The 22,946-nt window shown below is 36.5% G+C and overlaps 1 protein-coding gene across 1 annotated transcript; it reads right to left on the bottom strand.

Annotated features, from left to right (window-relative positions):
• Positions 1-19,690: 19,690 nt before the first annotated feature.
• On the bottom strand, positions 19,691-21,418 carry LOC149262878 (ABC transporter G family member 22-like). The gene is given in 2 exon segments (XM_089382552.1): positions 19,691-20,434; positions 20,480-21,418. Coding segments are annotated over 2 exon segments (1,683 nt in total).
• Between the last annotated feature and the right edge of the window lie 1,528 nt (positions 21,419-22,946).

Here is a 22,946-nt window from a genome sequence, read left to right as displayed (position 1 = left end):
GGGAATGTACTTGCTCTTATTAGATGCTCAAATTGGTTATACAGTGATAAAAAATCTTGAACAGGGAAAATAGGCTGTGGGAATGAGTTCAAAACATAGAAAATAGTAAATTTTGGCTTTTATTTCACCTCCAATGGTTAACCATAGCCCAATATAACTCCAACATTCCCTAGGCCCTGATGGCTCTCCAAGCGTCTCTACTAAAAAAGTACCTGAAGATCAACTCTGTTGCCTACGCAACCTGTACCATTGGCTTTGGAATGCTCAGAATACTTGAAATCAAAAAACAAATTGCTCCAAAAGGTTCTGTCTACTGAAATTTATGACCAACTAAATTTTTTTCCAAGTTGGCCTAAGGAAACTCCACCAAAAGTGGATTAACTAGAGTTAACTGGTAGTTAAAATTAGAAAAAGCCCCAAATTTGGTAGTCTGCCAGACTTGACCGTCGGGCTGACTGTAACCATCGGTGGAGTCTATGTGCATGTGACCACGTGGACCGACTGGCAGATAAGGTTGGTGGTTGCGGGTTTGTTAGCGTAATTGTTGGTGGAGATGGTAGCATGTGACCAGGCTGCGAGACTGCTGGTGGGTAACCGATGTGGTCTACCCCAAAACCAAAACTGTTAACATTCAAATAACATTTTCGCCCATTAGTTGTTAAGAACTAACACATAGCCTAGATAGTTAAGACCTTGTGCTTGCCCGCAAGAGGTCACGAGTTCAATCCCGCTCACCCTCATAAAAAATTTTGACATGCCAATTCAGGGCTAGGTGATGGCCTCCGGGCTTACCACGTGTTGGCCTCTAATTGGTCGAACCAAATGAAATATCATAGAGAATATTTTGAGGAATATTCTTCAGAATATTTTTTTATTTTTCCAAAATTCAAAAATTTACAGTGTATTGGTCATTTTTAAAATGCAATAACTCCTCCATACAGTTTCAGTTTTTTGAACCATTCATGGCACCAAAATCAGGACAACGAGATCTATCCAATCATTCTGGTTTCAACTAATTCTGATTAGTTCCAATTTTGAGTATTTTCTTCACTTAGAACATGATCACCTGATCACACCTCCCAAATGGGAAGCTTTTGGACCCCAAAAGCCTTCAATTACCTGTTAAGAAGGTGAGGGTACAACTCCCTCACCTTTTCCACCTCCATCCACTTTTCCTTACTCGGTTTGCTACCTTTAATACAAACCCAAACATAATCGACATTTCCCCTCCTCAAAGTGCATGTCCTTTTGTCAAGGATATCATCCTCTTTCAGCTCATCCAAAAATTCTGGTGAGAAATCATCTATGGATGGCAGCTGAATGTTTTTTTAAACGCAAGTTTTCCACATTCACAACAGAATACATTTGCATATATGAAGGCAAATCTAATTGAAAAGCATGATTCCAACTTTTTTAAGGATCTTGAATGGACCATAATGAATAGGCTTCAACTTTTTACCTTCTCCTTGCATTCTTTCCTTACTACTATGAAACCATACCTCATCTCCTTCTTGAAACTTATGATCAACTCTATGTTTATCATGTCTCTCCTTGTACTTGCCTTGACTTTTTTCAAGTTGTTCTTGAACTTGCTAATGTATAAGCTGAAATCTTTCAATGAACATGTGAGCTTTGTCAATGTCACTATGCCCATCAATGGCAACATCATTCTCAAGAATGAAATCTAAAGGTGACTTAGGAAAATACCCAAAACAAGCTTCAAAAGGTGAAGTATTTGTAGAAGAGTGCTTGGCCTGGTTGTAAGCATGTTGAATGTAATGCAAGTGCTCATCCCAAAGCTTGGGATGCTTGCTGCAATAACCTCTCAAAAGATGTACAATGGTTCTGTTCACTACCTCTGTTTGGCCATCTGTTTTTGGATGGAAAGAAATACTCTTCTTCAACTTGGTGTCCATCATCTTCCATAGATTGGACCAAAAATTCCCAACAAACCTAGAATCCCTATCACTAACAATAGAAGTAGGCAAGCCATAATGAACCCATACATGTTGAAACTATAAATCAACAGTTTCTTCAATAGTTATAGTTTTCTTACATGGCATAAGAATACACATCTTGTTGAATCTATCAACTACCACATAAAGATAATAATGCTTCTTTCTAGATAATGGTAGATCTCCTACAAAATCCATAGAAACACTTTCCCATGGTATAGAAGGTACCGGAAATGGTGTATATAATCCAAGCTTGTTATTGATAGGCTTGCTTGTATCACATAATGAACAACCTCTAATGAAACGTAAAATACTATCTACCATGCGATGTCAATAACAATACCTCTATAAATGTGCCACCATTTTGCTTACCCCAAAATGTCCAGCAATAAGAGAAGAATGAGCTTCTCTCATGATACTTAGTATCTCTCCCTGTGGTATACATAACTTGCCCATATGAAACATAAAATTATTATGCAAATGATAACATTCTCCTTAGCATGATTCCCTTCACTCAAGTTAGCATACACATCCTTAAAATCAACATCTGATGCATACTGTTCTATGTAGCTCTCATGTACAATAGAAGCATTCTTAAGTAAAGTGGTAGAAATAATAATAGGTCTTGAAAGCATATCAACAACTTTATTGAAAATACCTTTCTTGTACCTTATTACCAAGTGAAATTGTTGTAGGAATCCCATCCATATGAAATGTCGTGACTGCTGCAATTTACTTTACGACTGCAAGTACTGTAAAGGTTGATAGTCGGTATGAACAATTGTTTCTTTTCCCATCAAATAGTGTTTCCACTTTTTGTTGCTTTGTACCAACTCATACAACTCCTTATCATATGTAGGATAATTCACAACAACACCATTAAATGTCTCAGAATGAAATGCGATAGGCTTACCATTCTGTAAGAGAACTGCACCCATGGCGTAATCACTAGCATCGGTCTGAATCTCAAATGGTTGTTGCACGTATAGTAATTCAAGAAATAGAGCTGAACTTATCTTTTCTTTCAAAGACTCGAAATCTTTCTATTGCTTGCCTCCCCATTGGAAAGCACGCTTCACACTTGTCACTGCATGCATAGGAGCTGCTATGCAAGAGAAGTTAGAAATAAAATTCCTCCAATACTAAGCTACACCCAAAAAAATTCTTATCTTTGTAATTGATTTTGGAGTAGGCCAATTCACAATAGCTTCTACCTTAGAAGGATCAATTCTCAAAGCACCCCCTCCTACTATGGGTCCCAAATAAACCAAAGTAGTCTTTCCAAATTCAATACTTAGTATCTCTCCCTGTGGTATACATAACTTGCCCATATGAAACATAAAATTATTATGCAAATGATAACATTCTCCTTAGCATGATTCCCTTCACTCAAGTTAGCATACACATCCTTAAAATCAACATCTGATGCATACTGTTCTATGTAGCTCTCATGTACAATAGAAGCATTCTTAAGTAAAGTGGTAGAACTAATAATAGGTGTTGAAAGCATATCAACAACTTTATTGAAAATACCTTTCTTGTACCTTATTACCAAGTGAAATTGTTGTAGGAATCCCATCCATATGAAATGTCGTGACTGCTGCAATTTACTTTACGACTGCAAGTACTGTAAAGGTTGATAGTCGGTATGAACAATTGTTTCTTTTCCCATCAAATAGTGTTTCCACTTTTTGTTGCTTTGTACCAACTCATACAACTCCTTATCATATGTAGGATAATTCACAACAACACCATTAAATGTCTCAGAATGAAATGCGATAGGCTTACCATTCTGTAAGAGAACTGCACCCATGGCGTAATCACTAGCATCGGTCTGAATCTCAAATGGTTGTCGCACGTATAGTAATTCAAGAAATAGAGCTGAACTTATCTTTTCTTTCAAAGACTCGAAATCTTTCTATTGCTTGCCTCCCCATTGGAAAGCACGCTTCACACTTGTCACTGCATGCATAGGAGCTGCTATGCAAGAGAAGTTAGAAATAAAATTCCTCCAATACTAAGCTACACCCAAAAAAATTCTTATCTTTGTAATTGATTTTGGAGTAGGCCAATTCACAATAGCTTCTACCTTAGAAGGATCAATTCTCAAAGCACCCCCTCCTACTATGGGTCCCAAATAAACCAAAGTAGTCTTTCCAAATTCACACTTTGACATTTTAAGAAATAACTGATTTTTCTTCAAAATATCAAGTACTTTCTTAACATGCATGACATGCTCTTCTCTAGTCTTGCTGAAAATTAATATGTCATATAAGTAGACAATAATGAAATCATCAAGAATAGGACGTAAGACATCATCCATTACCTGCATGAAAATTGTAAGTGCATTGCATAAACCAAACGGCATAACAAGCCACTCAATGAGTCCTTGTTTGGTTTTAAAAGTTGTCTTCCAAATGTTAGTTTCTTCAATTATAACTTGATGATAACTACTGCATAAGTCTAACTTAGTGAAATATTTAGCATCTTTCAGCTGATCTAACAAATCATCTATCCTTGGGAGTGGGTAACGATTATTTACCATTATTTTGTTCAATGCCTTGAAGCCCACACACATGTGCCAAGTTCCATCTTTTTTTTGGAATCAACACTATCGGTGACCCACATGGAAAAGTGCTTGGTTTTATGAAACCTTTGTCCAACAAGTCTTTAATTTGCTTCTTTATTTCAGCATTCTCCATGATAGATATGTAGTACATGCCTATGTTAGGAAGATGACAATCTGGATGTAAATGGATTTCATGTTGAATCTCCCTTTTAGGAGGCAAACCTATTGGTTCCTAAAACATCTCATGATGTGCATAAACTACATCATATAAATCTTATTTAAGCTTTGAATCACAATTTTCAAATGACTCATGATTCACATCAACCTTAGGCTTGATCATAAGAAGTACAAAACTCTTACTTGAATTAACTAGCCTTTTTACCTGTCCCGCATCTACCATCACTATATTTGCCTTCTTGCGATGTGCCCTGAAAATGTACTCCTTGCCATATTTGAAAAGATGATATTTATTTTCATGGCGATGGAAGATCGCTTGTCTGTCAAGTAAGTAAGGACTTCCCAAAACAATTCCTGATATATCAAGCGGTACTACATCAATTTCAATTGTGTCAATAAAGTGTGCAGCAAATTGCAAAGCACAATATGCACTTTCTTGAGACTTGTAAGTTTGCATCCTTGCATATCCACCCAAGTGGATAAGGCTTTGGATATGGAATGGTCTCAAGTTTAAGCTATTTGACCAAGTCTTTTGATATGAGATTTGCTTGTGACCCACTGTCAAACAATGTGTCAATTTTTGTATGTTTTGAGACTACCCTCACATGGAACAATTCAATTCTTTCTTCCTCATTAGGAGCTTGTACATGACAGTTTTAAGCACTAGTGCTTGATTTAGTTTTAGTTTCCTTTCCCTTCATACTTTTCAAACCCATGGCTGCAATTTTGGTTTCATCCCCTGAATCATCACCTAAATCTTGAGGTGTAGTTGTAGTAGTCGTAGTTTTCTTCTTTCCTTTGTTTTTGTTAAACTGATTTCTTTTTTCAGGATAAAGTTTCCAACAGTTTTTCTCTTCATGGCCTTCTCTTGAACAGTGTTTACATATCACTTTCTCACCCTCCTTTTTGACAGATGCATTCTTTTTTCCTTTTCCCTTAAATGTTTTCTCTTTGTTTTTCCCCTTAATAGGCTTGTTTCTACCCTCATCAAATGTGTTTTTCCCTATAGTCGCTAAATGCGTAGCTTATACACAAACTTCGTCTAGACTAGTAGGATTGAACATAAGGATAGTATGATTAAGGTAGTTGTACAAACCACCTATATATTTCAGCAAAATGTCTTGACTTTGTAAGTCTACCCCTAATAAGAGTGCTCTTCTCCTAAACTCTTGGGTGTAGTCTTGAACATTTTTTCCCTTTAGTTTTCTAAAGTTTTTCCAGTTCATTATAGCCTTTTGTAAATGTGCAAGAGGATAAAAGTACTTCTTAATTGTGGAAATAAATTCAGCCCATGTTAAAGTAATATTACCATGTTTCTTAATTTCATCCTTGCTCTTGGCTTCCGACCATACCAATGCTACTCCATCCATTCTTAAAGAGGCTAACTGAATCTTGGTGTCGTCATCCTGCAAGTTCTGTATCCTTAAATAAACTTCCAACTGTCTTATCCAGTTGTCAAGTTTCTCTACATTGACTTCACTGTTAAACATGGGTAATTCAAATTTAACATCTAGCTTTAAAAATGGACTTTTTCTAGAAGATTTAAGCTTATGAGATTGATTTACCGAAGTAGAGGATGACGATGTAGAGGAAGAGGATGACGATGGGGATGGTGAATCACCATTTCCTCCATGTCCTTTCTTTGAATTATCATCACCTTTATTTCCTCCTAAAGAGCCCTCTCCTTATTTCTGATGTTTAGGCCCTTCTCCAACCAACCTATCATTCCTTTCCTGGTATAATATTCTTACCATCTCAATCATGTCCAAAAAAGATTTTCTGAATACCCATTCTTCTTCTTTTGGATCCATGTCTTCAGGAGCTTCTCCTTCCCTTTTAGACATACTTGAAGCTTCTTCCAAGGCTATTGAAGGTGAATTAGAAGGTGGAGATAATGGCAACCTGGCCCTCCTTGGTTGAGGATTATCTTGTTCTCTAACCAATTGTCCTTTCCCTCTTTGACGTTTAAGCCTAGTAAGCATTAAAACTTGCAAAACAATCAAATATATCTTTGCACAAAACTAATACTCAAAACTTGAGCTCTGATACCATCTAATTTGAAAATGAAACTACTTGTATTTGTTGTTCAAGGTATTCATTTCCATCGAATTATATGTGCAAACTGTTACTAATGTCTTGCAATTGAAACAAAGTGTTTTTGGTAAATTTCTGAGTCTTATGTGTGAAGGAGTACTATTTCATTTTACTATTTAGCATTTTAAATCTAAAAAACATAGTAAGATAAAATCACATAATATAACACAACAGCTGATGAGGCAGTTCACTCCTCTTGGGCTACATCTGCCAGGTCCAAGGCCCCTAAATAGGCATGTCCTTGCTCTTATTAGATGCTCAAATTGGTTATATAGTGATAAGAAAGCCTGAACAGGCAAAATAAACTATAGAAATGAGTTCAAAACATAGAAAATAGTAAAGATTGGCTTTTGTTTCACCTCTAATGGTTAACCATAGACCAATACAACTCCAACACTCCCTAGGCCCCGATGGCTCTCCAAGATTCTCTGCTAAAAAGGTACCTGAAGAGCAGTTTTGTTGACTCTGCAACCTATACCATTGGCTCTAGAGTGCTCAGAATACTCGAAATCAAAAAAACATTCGCTCCAAAAGGTTTTTTCTACTGAAAATTATGACCAACTGAAGTTTTGTCCAAGTTGGCCTAAGGAAACTCCACCAAAAGTGGATTACCTGGAGTTAACTGGCAGTTAAAATTGGCAAAAGTGCCAAATTTGGTAGTCTGCCAGACTAGACTGTTGGGCTGATCGTAACCGTCGATAGAGTCTATGTGCATGTGACCACGTGGACTGGGTGGCGGATAAGGTTGGTAGTTGTGGATTTGTTAGCGTAACTATTGGCGAAGACGACGACATGTGACCAGGCTGCGGGACCGCTGGTGGGTAACAACTGCGGTCTACCCCAAAACCAAAACTGCTAACATTCAAATAAAAATTTTGCCTGTTATTTGTTAAGAACTAATGCATAGCCTAGACAGTTAAGACCTTGCGCTTGCCCGCGGGAGGTCATAGGTTTGATCTCGCTCACCCTCATAAAAAAATTTGACATGCCAATTCAGGGCCATGTGGCGGCCTCCGGGCTTGCCACGTGTCGGCCTTTGATTTTTTCCAACCAAATAGAATATTTGGGAGAATATTCCTCATAATAGTTTTTTTATTTTTCCAAAATTCAAAAATTTGCAGTTTACTAGGCATTTTTAAAATGCGATAACTCCTCCATACGATGTCAGTTTTTCAAACCGTTCATGGCACCGGAATCAAGACGATGAGATCTATCTATTCGTTCTAGTTTCAACTAATTCTGAGTAATTCCAATTTTGAGAACTTTTTTCACTTAGAACATGACCACTTGATCAGATTGATTGGAGACAATGCCCCAACATCCTCTTCACAATGGATGAGCCTCAAGATGATAGAGGCAATATTAGTGTTTCTTTAAATTAATCTAGTTTCATCTTATTGTTTTAATTAACTAGAATAAAATTGATTCTAGCACATTTCTTAACTTGTTTTATTATTTTTTTTAATGAAATTGACTATTTATTTTTGTGTACTATATATTTTGTAAAAATCAACTCATTTGATGGGGACATGCCTCCTACCCCCACTGTCAGATGGAGGAGATGCACGTGGCCCATGATGGTGAGGCATATCCCCAAAGGGGCATGGGTGTCAAAGGTCATAGGGTTGGTCTGCAATTTTGAATGGAGTATTGTGATAGATTGGCTAGAGTTTTGGTTCGGGAGGGAGTCAACCCACGAGGCCTCAATAAATCAGTGTGGATTCAATGTTTGTTGATCTCTACAGGGACTGTTTGCATGAGATGATGTCTCTTATGAAACATATCATCATAGCCAGTAGAGTATTGGCAACGATGATGAGTGCAGGGAATCATGCAGTTGAAAATACATCAGATGAGGGTGATGATGATGATGAGGGTGATGATCATGATCATGATGATGAGGGTGGTGATCATGATGCTTCTGGTAGTACCAACCCATCAAATCATGGTCATCAGGGTGTTGTGGATCCTTCTGGTAGTACATCTCCTCGTTTATCATCTGATGATGAGATGCCAGAGCTAGAGAATGTGCCTTCTGTTTCTCCTAACATAGCAGACCAACCACCTCCTCCTCCACCTTAGAGTTTGACAGACGACACTAAGGTAGTATTTGACCATCCATTGTATTCTATTGTAGACCAACCACCTCCTCCTCCACCTCTGTTGATTTTGACAGATGTTGATTAGGTAGTAGTTGACCATCCATCATCTTCTACTATAGACCAGGTTGGCACTACTATGTCTGTTGTATCAAATATTTGATTGCACTTATTTGACTTGATGTAGCTATTTGACTTGTTTATATATATATGGTTCATTTTTTTTGTTCATGTTTATATACTTAATTTATATGTTGTTGTTGATGTGTATATTGTTAGGTCATGTTAGATATGTTCATTTAATTTTCTTGCAGATAGATGTGTATCTGATAGCAATTATTTGACATGAAATTTATATTAATTTGAGGATGTGTGTGGTGATGATGTTAAATTAGAATGTTTGTGTTTTGTTAGATGTGATCACAATGATGATGCCCTATTATATTATTAGATTTGTGTGCTAGCTAATGATGCGTATATGTGTTATAGGAGTATATAATTAGATAATGGTAGAGAATGCGAATGTGTATCTTAGATGATGTTTATGTTTGTTAGATGATTATTATAATGATGTTTGTTTTCATGAAATAATATTTATTGTAGATTATGTATTCGTGAACTTATATCAAACTTTTATATACGAAATTGCATGCCAAATGGCTTAATTTAAAAAAAATGCAAATATATTTTTATAAATTACAAAGTTTAGTATGGTTGAAACTATGATTGTAAAATTACGATAAATATTTTTCTATTTCTTAAACATTTCATTAATATTCAATATAACTTAATTAGTAAAATATTTCAATACCCATAAGGAAAAAAACTTAAAGGTAAAAAAAATTATTTAGTTCTTAATAAGACAAAAATGTGTAACTCGTTCAATTTTTTAATATAAAATATTATTAATAATAAATTATTCAAAAGTACAATTTAACTAATTCAATATTGGTTTATAAAATTCAATCTATTGTTAAAATTAAAAAACTTAAGTCACAATTTTTTATAACTTGCAACCTAGATCCATCTTAACCCTGGATATACCAAGCGTTGAGAGGAAACAAATCTCTTGAGATGGAAACATCTTTTAGAGTGAAAAGAATTTTGATCCCCCTAGGCAGTTGGTAGATCCAGAGTTCAAATGGATCTAGGCTCATATAATATATATGTAGTTGACATTGAAATATTTTGCTTATAATTCACGTTCTCTACACTAAAATGTTAAAATATGCGTCCTCATATATTTTTCCTATATGTATACATTTAATTAGTTTTATTATTAATATTTTCTAAAATACTACATATCAAAACCATATTAAACATTGAAAAAATTACAAATATCCTCATACATTGAATGAGAAAACAACTATTAATGGAATTATAATTCTTTCAATCTTTCTCACTAAAGTGAAAATATAAGAAAATTTTCAATTTAAATTACTTTATTTTTCTCTATATAAAGTATCTATAAAATTATGTTCTTTAATATGGAGATTGAAATATTTTACTTATGGTTGTTAGTAAAATATTTTTTGTTATAAATATGTTTTGTTTTAAATATAACATGTAAATGGAACATAGAATGAACAAAACAACAAAGAAGATCTCCTAGACCAAACTTCTTCTTGGACTATCTTCAAAATGACGAACACAATATATCTTGAAGCTAAGACACCAATGTCCCAAGAACCAGAAGAGATGAAGGAGATGCAAGATAAAGGAAGTTGGAAGACCATAGAGAAAAAAAAGAAAGCTACAACACCAATCTCGCCAAGAAAGACGAGGAGCCAGATAATTAAAAACTAAGAAAATTATAGGTCCCATAGACCAATTTGGTCTCAGTGGACGTTAACCACCACCACCATCATCATCATCATCATCAATATCAATAATACTATTTCTTGTCATGTGAAAAAATTACATTTCCTCCTTGTAGTAAAAAGTAAATTATGTTTTTGTACTCATTACAGTTCTTCCTCATAATAAAATATTGTTCTTTCCTTTTTATTTGGTTGCCTTGTATCTCTATATAAAGTTATATAAGATTAAGGTGTAAATTGAAATATTGTAATTATGGTCGACATTAATTTATTTTGTTATTACTATTTTTAATTTGTTAATTTAAATTATTATATTACTTTTTAAAATGTAATGTTACGTGGCAACATCTCTCCCATAATGCGTTGTAGAGTGCCTCTCGGCACAATTAATTTAGATTTAATATAACTTAAAATTATGTTTTTATAAAATTTAATTTATTACTAAAGTTATGAGATTTTAAAGAAATTTAAATTTAATATCTATGGCAACTCTTACCAATTTAAATTAGAAATTTCTCTCTCTAAAGATGAGGATAAAGAAATGTAAAATAAGGTTTGTGAAGTTACTTGTAGTTGGGGATTTGATCTATTGGAAGTCATCCCTTAGAAAGTGATTTCTTTTCTAGTAATAAAGATATAACATTTTGATGTTATTTTGGTTCTTTATTTTCTATTGCACTAGTTTAAATTTAACTATTTTTAATAATAAATATGAATTAAATAGTACAAAAAATGAAACTATGTTAGATTTAAACTTTTGACAAATAATATATTTGATTATTTCTTAATGAACAACTCAAAAATTATTATATTTTCCACATACTTATCATGCGATAGTCACTAAAATTCATGTTTTCACATCTCTCCTAGCTAATATTACATCATGTTCACAATGATAAAGACATGTCTACTTTAAATAATTTAGCTATAAATAAATAAAAATATAGATATTTATTTTACATAATCTAAATATGAAACAAAAATGCATCACCAAGTCTATTTTAAAGTCAAACAAATGTCTCTTAATCACTATCACAAATGTGGTGCACTTGATATGTTCCTCTCACGTTGGTACGATCGTATTTACCAAATGCACCACCAAAATAATATTTAAAAAGATAGCTATATCTCGGTGCGTTCAATAACTTTAATTTTCCTTGTCAGTGTGAAAATGTTATATGTAGACACCTTGTATAAGTGTGACGTACCGCTACAAAAATTTAAATTTGTGAACCAATAGTGGTGTGTCATAGGTATGTGTACACCGATTCCGGTGCAGTTGTGTTTTACAACACACTAGAGCTCGTGCGTGATTGTTTTTTTGGCACACCAATGGTTTTTTTTTAATTCAAAGTTATGTTTCCATATTAACAAAAACATTTTCATTTAATAAAAAAAAAATTATTTTATGTATTAGGTTGATGTATTTTATATTTTAATCATGTAGCTGAGACCTCAACGAAGGGAGAAGCAGTAGGAGCAAGAGAAAAAGGCGGACCCATACAATATAGTCCATCCATAGGAGGCCATAGAGAGGGAGAAAACCTAATTTTTGTCCTATAATAAACACTCCAATTGTCTTACTTGGATCTCAGAGCTCCCTGCTACAAGCTACCATGACACCATGGATTTCAGAAATGAAACTGTGAAAAGTTTATACTTTGTTAAACGTTTCCAATTCAAATGGTAAAATAAGAGTGAAATTAGAAGAAAGCAGTATGGATAAAATATATAAAATTAGGGTTTCATGGGTCTTATTAGTCATACACAAAACACTTTGAAAACTTATAGGTGTGCCTTTCACGGCACTATCATATCATAAAATTGATGTCCTCCAAACTGATGATGTAATGTATATGGCTTAGGATCATGACTTTCAGTGACATGTTATTCATTGTTAAAGTCACCATAGAGTTATCACTACATGATGATTTATATTCATTTGGAACTAAACAAGAAGAAAAAACATGTGACTAAACCAATAACTATCTAAATCGAGACTAAATCTTCAATTTTATTTATAAATTCACTATTTTGTTCTCATTTTCCAATTTCAGAAGGGTCATGACATTGAATCCTTATTATCATAGATAATGTACACAATTGGAAATACTTAGTTTTAAGTATTGTAAAAATATTTCCACTGCAAAAAAACATGTAAAAACATTTGTGAATCTTACCAATTATATTATAAAATTCCAACAAGACGAATAAAAAATAATATAATTAGCAAAATAATGAAAAAAAACATACAACAATAGTATAAATGATGAAATAACACAAGTACATATCACTCTCCATTGTCATCACCCTGATTATCTTCCTCGCTTAGCATGATAACACTGTTGTTCTCAAAAATACGTTTCGATTTAGGGTCATGTCTTAATACAAACCACCAATTCCTATCCAACACATCCAAGTAAAAGAACACATGGTTGCAGTGTTTTTGAAAACATAAGGCACCCTAGCTTCATGCCACATCTTTCTTGAGTTGATAGATATCATCCCTCTATCACGATCTTTACATTATTCCGATCAAAGGTGTCCCACCACTTGCACCTAAAAATAACACATTGGAATGAAGAGAAGTCCACTTGAATGATCTCTTTTATCTTTCCAACATAGCCTAATGTCCCTTGCATTAGGTTTTAATCATAGTGGATAGCACAACTAGATTGGTCGAACTCAATGATCTGTAATTTATCCAGGATAAAGAATGAAAGGTATTACAAACTCATGTGCATGGATGTGCCTATGTTACTTATGCAATGGATCGATAAGATTGATAGAATACATAGACACTGAGGCAATTAGAGAAAACATAACAGTCAAACATGTAAACACAACAAATTTAATAAAGATTTCACCCAATGCTCCTGGGCTACGTCTCATGGTCCAGCCTTTCAATGGTGGCCTCTCTATTATGTTTTGAATCAGAGTTTTTTACAACAGTGAGCTCGATTTGAATGTCACTAATAGAATGAAGTCAGTAGGAATGGAGTGCACAAACTCTCGTTACTGAACTCGACCTCTGAGGGTCACAATAGTATGATAGGCCTATGCCGAGGAGCTTGCTTGAACCTCTCTAGCATTCAGTGGAGTACACAGACTCTATGACTCTCATTGGCTTTGTCTAGCTTGACTTCTACTCTCTGTTCTCTGCTATTGGCTTTATGTGTCTCTGTGTGTTGCCTCCCCTTCTCTACTTCTGTCAGTTCATGGCTTTAAAGCCAATCTGCTCTTTGACTGCACATTTCCACTTCCTAGCCTGCTAGTTTCCTTTCCTCTATCAGTTTGAATTCTTCTGCTCTGTGTCATCATCACTGGGGTAATGCCTCGCAGGGAGGTGGCCACCTGTTTGCTAACAAACTGGGTGTCAAATTCCCTGAATCATATAAGAATGGTCGTTAAATCTATTTGGTTCAAGATTTCCCGCGAACACGAATCGTTTGCCAACTCATCATCCACATCGGACGTCAAATCCTTGTCATCTTGATTTTTGACCTATCAAATCTAGTCAGTCATTGGGATGTATCGCCACCGTCAATTTGGACACCCCAGATCCTACGGTCGTCCTTCATATCGATCAGACAAGTCACACGACGTTTACCCGTCCCATGTGGGTGATTTTCTCTCTCTTCCGCTGGATGCGTGTCACTCGATGTGTGGCATCGGGCGCGACTTAGTCAAAACTGCTTACCACCTCGAAGCCTTCCAATATCCTGCCGGTTTTGGGGAATCCATGCTACAGAACCAAAACAATAACTTTTCTGAGTTTTATAGCGTTTTCGGGTCTGAGCATTCTAGGGCTTTCCTTCACTAAGGGGGATGCCCTGTGATACGTGGTTAGCACTAATCGCGTTTCAGAATCCACCTCCATTTCTTGATCTGGCCTTCGGTTTTGCTAGTTTCGCCATTGCCCTTTACCATGGACCAATGTTCTACGCACTCGACCGAGGGTCCTCGTTGCTCCACTCTGGCCACAACTGCAATTTTTATGAGGATTCCTTATGATAGCTTTGATATTTTCTAGGACTTGAATCTTCTAGCATAATTGAAACAGTCATGAAAACTTAGATAGTTTTAGGATCCAATTTGGATCACAACCTTCCCACTGGAAAAAGCTTTTTGACCACCAAAAGTTGGTTTTCTTTCAAGCATCAATCAAGTGAGGGTATTGCTTCCTCACTTGCTCAATTTCTATCCATTTCACACTGCTTGGCTTAAACCTTTGAGTCTAATCCTGAGGTACTCAACATCACCTCTGTGTGTAGTTCTTACCTTCCTGTCTAGAACTGCATCTTCCTGCAACGCATTAAGATATTTAGGTAACAGATCATCAATAGAAGGCAATTGAATTTGCCCTTCGAGATCTTCAATTATTGAAGGTTCAAATAGTCTGAAGCTGTCTACATTAACAATTGAGTAGATGTGCATGTAAGCTGGTAGATCAAGGTGAAAATAATTCTCACCAATTTTCTCTAGTATCTTGAAAGGTCCATACCTTATTGGTTTCATCTTCTTACCTTCACCTTGCATCTTATATTTGCTGATATATAGCTAGACTTGGTCACCAACTTGGAAACTATGCTCCATCCCATGCTTGTCATGCCTTACCTTGTACTACCTGGTGAATCTCTTGGATTTGTTCAATGAAATTGGTTACCTTGTCCACATCACTATGTCCATCAACTGTTATGTCTTTACCAAAGACAAAATCCAAGGGAGACCTTGGTGTGAAACCAAAACAGGTCTCGAAAGGAGAACTCTATGTAGAAGAATGTTTAACTCAGTTGTAAGTATGTTGCACATAGCATAAATGTTCATACCAAAGTTTGGGATGCTTGCTACAATAGTCTCTGAGAAACTGGATCACTGTCCTATTGACCACTTCTGTTTGGCCATCTATTTGTGGATGAAAAGCTATGCTTTTCTGCAGCTTGGTGTCCATCAATTCCCACAAGTTTGACCAAAATTTCCCAACAAATCGGGTATCTCAATTAGATATTATGGAAGTGGGTAATCCAAAATGAACCCATACATGCTAAAATAACAACTTTGCAGTTTGTTTAGCTGTAATCGATTTGTTACAAGGTATTAGAATACATATTTTACTGAACTTATCCACAACAACATATAAATAGTCATGACCTTTCCTAGATTTAGGTAGTCCTCCAACAAAGTCCATGGAAACACCTTCCCAAGGATGAGAAGGAACTGGTAGTGGAGTGCACAAGCCAAGTTTTCTATTGTTGGGCTTGCTTTTAGCACACATGGTACACCCTCTTACATATCTAGAAACGGTCTCATTCATTTGCGACCAATAACAAAATCTTTGCAGCTGTGCAACGTTTTACTTACACCAAAGTGACCTGATATTGGAGAAGTGTGTGCTTCTCGAATTATATTTACTCTTTCAGTTTGTGGAATGCATAAATTCCCACAATGATACAAGAGTTGGTCCTTAATATGATAATCCAATTCTTCTACTCATTTTCCTTGACTTAAAGTTGCATAAACATCTTTAAAATCTATATCTTGAGCATATTGTTCGATGTAGCTCTCATGCAATACTGAATTATGGTTAAGTATAGTAGATGCATTTATGATTGGTCTAGATAACATATATGCAACTTTATCGTGTATTCCTTTTTTATATATGATGACTAAATGAAACTATTGTAGAAAACCCATCCATCTATAGTGTCTTGGTTGCTGCAACTTAGTTTGGGAGTATAGATATTGAAGTGGTTGATGCTCAGTATGTATAACTGTCTCTTTGCCCATTAAGTGATGTTTCCACTTTTTCACACTCTGTACTAATGCATACAATTCTTTATCATATGTAGGATAGTTAACTACTGCGGAATTAAATGTCTTAGAATGATAACATATGGGTTTACCGTGTTGCATCAACACTGCTCCCATGGCATAGTCATTGGCATCTTCAATATCAAATGGTATTTGAAGATCGGGAAGTGCTAGTACTGGTGTTGTACTAATCTTTTCTTTCAAGGTGTCGAAGGCTTTCTATTGTTTGCCTCCCCACTGAAACACCTTGTTCAATCCTTTTAAAGCATGTAAAGGAGCTGCAATTAAGGAAAAGTTAGAAATAAACTTTCTCCAATATTGTGCTGCTCCTAAGAAGCTTCTAACTTCTGTAGCAGATTTTCGTTTAGGCCAGTTTACAGTGACTGCAACCTTAGAGGGATCTATCTTCAATTCACCACCTACTACTATATGTCCCAAATAATTCAAAGATGTTTTGCCAAATTCACATTTTGAGAGTTTAGCATAAAGTTTTTCTCTTTTCAAAACATCTAGTGTTTGCTTAACATGATTTAAATGTTCTTCCCACATTTTGCTAAATATAATAATGTCATCAAGAAAAGGTTTGAGTACATCATTCATTACTCTCATGAAAGTAGCAGGAGCATTAGTTAAGCCAAAAGGCATAACCAGCCACTCATACAATCCCTGCTTTGTTTTGAAAGCTATCTTCCATGCATCTTGCTCTCCAACTCTAACCTGATGATAGCCACTATGCAAGTCTAACTTGGAAAAATAAACAACTTCCTTTAACTGATCTAATATATCATCTATGTGAGGAAGGGGATAACGATTTTTTATCGTTATCTTATTTAGTGCTCGGTAATCAATGCACATTCTCCACGAGCCATATTTCTTTTTCACCAAAATGATTGGAGACCCATATGGTGATGTGCTAGGTCTGATGAACCCCTTCTAAAGCAACTCCTATACCTACCTCTTGATTTCTGCATTCTCTAAAGCGGACAACTTGTACATTCCGATGTTAGGCAATGGAGCATCTTGCTGCAAATTAATATCATGCACTATTTCCTTTTTGGGTGGCAGACCTTTAGGTTCTTGAAACAATACATCATATTCTGAAACAACGTTTTCTAAATCGGCGTGTTGTTTAGCATAACAACCCTCAAATACATTGGTTTTATCAGGTTTCTTTTCCTTTACAACCATCAGTAAAAATTGTTTGCATGAATTTACAATTCGTTTCATCTGCCTTGAGTTTATGAGAGTATAATTATTCTTGAGCTTATGATCTCTTACAGTATATTTGATTCCATATTTAACGAGTACATACTTGTTCTCAGCTCTATAGAAAATAGCTTTTCTATCATACAAGTAAGGACTTCCTAAAACAATTCCACATATATCCAAAGGAACTATATCTAACTCAACCTCATCTACAAATGCTGACCCAAAAGAAAACTTAAGTTTACATTGTCTAGTCACTTGTAGCTTTGCTTTATCACATAGCAAACCTAATGGATATGGTTTCTTTTGAGGTGTGGTTAGTAATCCCAACTTCTTTACAATTGCTTCAGAAATTAAATTTACTTGTGAGCCGCTATCAAACAAAGTATCAATCTTTTGATGATTGGGAATAACTCGAATATGAAAAAGCTCATGTATTTTTCTCTCATTTTCTTCATTATCAGTAGATCATGCAGAATTACTAGTAGATGCTTCAGAATTTTTACCTTTTATACTTATGGCCACGATTGTTGCTTCATCTCCTGAGTCTGACCCCAAATCTTTTTGAATAGTTGCAGCAGTCTTCTTCTTCTTGCCCTCGAACTTCTTAGGTTTCAACTCCAAATGCAGAATCCAGCAGTGTTCATCATCATGCCCATCTTTCTTACAGTGGGTGCATGAGGAATTTCTCTTCTGTACAGTGTCTATCTTCCTCTCTTTCCATTTCTGTTTTCTATTCTCCTTATTTTGCTTGGAGTGGGTTGGGATGATCCCCCAACTTCTGGGTTCCCATTCTTACCTCTAGCTTCTATATGTGTAGCCTGAACGGATACCTCATCTATGCTAGTGGGATTAAACATGAAGATAGTGTGCCTCATGTAGCTGTGTAGACCCCCTATGTACTTCAACAGAGTCTCAGGTGAGTTTAAAGAGATTCCTAGAATCAAAGCTCTTTTCCTAAATTCTTGATTGTAACCTTGTACACTTTGCCCTTTTAGCTGTCGAAGAGTTTGCTAGCTCATCATGGCTTGCTGCATGTAGGCTAGTGTATAGTGTTAGCGCTTGAATCTGCCTCAGGCTGAAGAAGGCAAAACTCGAGGCAACATCAAACCAAGCTCAGCCTCGTAGCTAGCCCTACGAGGACAGGAGAGGGCTCTCTCCAGTCAATCTCGATAAAATGAGCAATAGGGTGCGAGATGACTTAAAATGGGAACTAATTTTAGGCTAGTAAATAGATAAGAAAGGGTATTTTGATAAATGACTAGGTTTTCTGGGCAGCGTGGGATCAAGAACAGCATGAGCAGAGAGATTAAATCCGAGACACAGATTATCTCAGGAGGCAAGACAGGCAATAAATTTAGCATTCAATTTTGAAATTATATGGAATGAAAAGACTGCTGAGAGGTTGACAAGGGCAATAGATGAATCCTTATCAAACAGAAGAAAACACAGAACATGAATACCTTCCCAAGGCAGAGTAGTAAACTGGATTCTGCCCTTCTCACTTAAAAGTATTCATTTAGAAATGATTATGAAATGAAATGTGAAACATAACAGGCTACATATGAAATGAAGGAAAAGACAGATGCTCAATTCACACCACAAGAATCTCAAGAGTTAGAGCTATATTTTTTCATTAAATCCCTGTCAAAAACTATACAGTGAAGTTTTCCTTCACACCTCTCCCACTATTTTCCAGAACTCTCCTTTATAAATGATCTTTCATACAATAAATAATCTCTGCCATTAGGAAACAGATCGACCCAAAGTGGGGATTGTTTAATCATTATTGACAGAAATGAACAGCCAACAATCAGTAACTGAAGCATCATTACATTTTGATTTTCTCCAATGACCAATTAAAATAATAATAAAAAAACTGCAGTGTGGGTTCCATGAAATCGTGGTTGGAGACAGACTAGACCGTCTGTTTCTATTCCTCTGACAGGTGTCTTAGTTTTATTTACATTTGATGAAAGGATGAACTCTCTGCACAAAGAAACCACCAGCAAGCATACATGCCATCATGGTAATAGAAGCCAGAGTTGTTGCCTTCTTGAGATCCATAAAGGCAACACCGATGGCTAGTCCAAGACCCTGAGAAGCAACAATGCTGAGGAATGTCGTAAGCATGGTGAGAAAAAAGGCTGCAACAGTCATGCGAAGGTGCGCCATGAAGTAAACAATAATAAAAAATCCAATGGGGAGGAAGAGATCTAGGGGCAGATCACTTAAGATGCGAGCCATGAAATAAGCACTCAATCTGTACATATGGGCAGCTCGCTCCTTAGCCAGCATTGCTCGTTCTTGAGGGAAAGTAAAACTTGTTGTAAAGACCGAGAAGAATCCCCAAAAAACAGCCATAAAAAATACCAACCCTATCTGATCTTGAAGTCCTTTGGCAGTATCTATTTTTGATTGCCACCAGAGCAAACCAAGAATAAGAGCTTTTACGATGACCTGTGCAATTCTAAAAAAACTCAAGTATTTGTGGCACCTTTCTTTTAGACCACGGACAAACAAAATCAAGAACTGATCCCACCATGTTGCACTCCATTCACATTTTGCAGATACAGATGATTTCAAATCCTCGGTTACTTCATTTAGTGCCATCAGTTTTGCCTTTTCTATAGGTGCAATGTTGGTCTCATAGGCTTCTACCAGATATTCAAGCACATCATGAGAAGATAGACTCCCTGGAAACTGATCACCATGACTATCCCTGCCCTCTCCATGAGATGTATTCACCAATTCTGCAAGAACTGAGATATCATGAATGTTGCCATTTGCCAGATCAAGCAAGAAGTCAGCTGGATTCATGGCTAGAAAGGGGGAGAAATCGACGGATGCAAAATGCTCCATGGCATCTAATGCTTTTCCGAAGTAGAAAGAATGCCCTTTTCCTAGAAGTATCAGCTTATCAAATTTATGGAATAGCCTACTCAAAGGCTGATGAATTGTGCTCACAACTGTTCAGCCCGCCCGGGCTATATCATGCAACATCTGAACAATTAATAGTGTTGTGGTGGAATCCAGACTAGAAGTAGGTTCATCTAGAGATAAGAGATAAGGATCAATCAGAATTTCACATCCAATACAAACTCTCTTTCTTTCACCTCCAGAAATGTCCCTAACAAAGCTTCCTCCTATTATCATATCCTGGCATATTTCAAGGCCTAGTTCATGAATCACTTCCTGAGCTCGTTGTTCCCTCTGATGCTTTGATAATGTCCTGGGAAGTCTCAAAAGAGCAGTGTATGTCAAAGTCTCCTGAACTGTGAGATGGGGGAACAAAACATCGACCTGCGTGACAAATCCAATCCTGCGTTTCAAGGCCTTTGAGTAAGGCTGGTCATTGTAGGTAATGCTACCGGAGACATTCTGTTGGATTCTTCCAGCTAACAAATTAATAAGCGTAGTTTTTCCACTCCCTGAAGGACCCATCATAGCTAGCATTTCTCTAGCGGCTATGGAACCACTGACACCATGTAGGATATCTTTCTCAAAGAATATCGGTTCAGTCCAGGAGATCCTCAATATGCTAGTGGGTTTCCCTTGCAAAATTACTTTGTATTGGACTTCGAGGAACTTCAGACAAATCGGCAAAGGAGGATCTCCATGTGGTAATTCAGTTTCTAGATTTATTTCAATGTCCTTGGACTCAGTTTCTTTCTTCCTTAGGGCCATGCTTGCAAGCAACCTTGCTTATTGCAAGTCATTGATGAGTCCCAAGTCTCCAGCTGGAGCCACAACCGGTCCTGCTATTGAAAATGAAAGGCCATGACTAGTAGCACTTGAAGCTCTGCTCAAAGCCACTTCTTCAATAAAATCATTTGTCAGTTCATCTTATATTCGTAGTTGAACACTTTTCCACTTGGGTATGTGTCCACTAACTCTGGGCGATTGCATCTTCTGAGCTAAGGGAGGCTTTCTTTCACCTAGAGTAGTGGCAATGGTAGCATTGTCAATGTTGTTTGAGGTAATTCTACATAGGCTGGCTAGACTGGATTTTCTCGTTATCAAAACCTATTTAGTGGTTTGATCCACCAACAGCTCCAAGGTAGATCTTGCAATCGCTTTTCATTTGGCTGGAGCTATTACTTCTTTGGCAACATCTTCCATTTGGTCTGAAATTGTTCTTACGATGCTGCTAGACTTCCCTTTTGGTGTTTCTTCCATTTTTCAAAGCGTTAGATGTAGGCTGAGAAACTCTTCCAATGCCTGCACCTGTTTCCCTCTTTAACGGAACAATTTGCTTTGCAGTCAGAAGTCGCACCTTTTTCACAAGCGACTAATGATGAAGTATTTCTCTCTGAATCATGAATTGAATTTAAAAATGGATCGGTTTCAAGCATTAGACTTGTAGACGTCCAAGAACTGTTACTCATGGTTTTCCTTTGAGCTTGTGAGGCCTCAAAATCTAGGCAGCGCTTGCGTATGCCACGTTGTGATTGATTGCCAAGCTTGCATCCAAAAGAGCCCTGTTCTTCCACTTTTTCAAGAGATTTTGACTGGGGAATGCAGACTTTGGTCCTGAGATTATTATCATTATGGAGGAGACGAAGGAGACAAAGCATCTGCTAAGATAGAGCATTGAGACATAGATGCTGAGACAACATTTGCGTGGATTTCAGGCTACCAAGACAAAGTGTTAAAATCAAGCTTTTCATGACATTGTTATACCCATCAAAAGTCATAGGATCCTTCTTCCATCAAAGCATGGGAGATTTATTTATCTATTGTGCCATCGAAGCTTCAGAACTGAGTCCTAATTCTCTTGCTTTGACTCTGAGTTCATACGCCAATTTAGGATTAGCGTTTATCAATATACCAGCAGACATCTATTACTTAAACCAACAATAGAGCGAGAAGAGTTGAGTGATTTGCATTTTTGCAGAGAAGCGATAAAAATTTTGATTGTCTTCCCTGTGCGTCATGCATCATACCCAGTGCGCCGCGCCTGGTGAGTGCGCCGCGCCAGTGTATATTTGCACTGTGTAAAAGTGCCCAGTGCACCGCGCTCCTCCAGTGCACCACGCCACCTGTTGTGTGCGCCGCACGCCATCTTCACATAGTCACGGCTTTAATATCACAGCTTTGTTCTTCCAATCTTCACACTCAACTTATCTCTTAAGCTTTTGATATCTTATTGAGTGCAAATGAAATTTAAAAGTGGACAGTCTCTCATTGAACCATGAATTTTGATTTTTTGCTT

This window comes from Pinus tabuliformis, chromosome 6, assembly GCF_031772625.1.
Source record: "Pinus tabuliformis cultivar Carrire ecotype Pingquan chromosome 6, CPIR1, whole genome shotgun sequence".
Taxonomy (NCBI): Eukaryota; Viridiplantae; Streptophyta; class Pinopsida; order Pinales; family Pinaceae; genus Pinus; species Pinus tabuliformis.
Note: the sequence above shows the minus strand (reverse complement) of the source record. Positions and strands in the feature narration are given on the sequence as shown.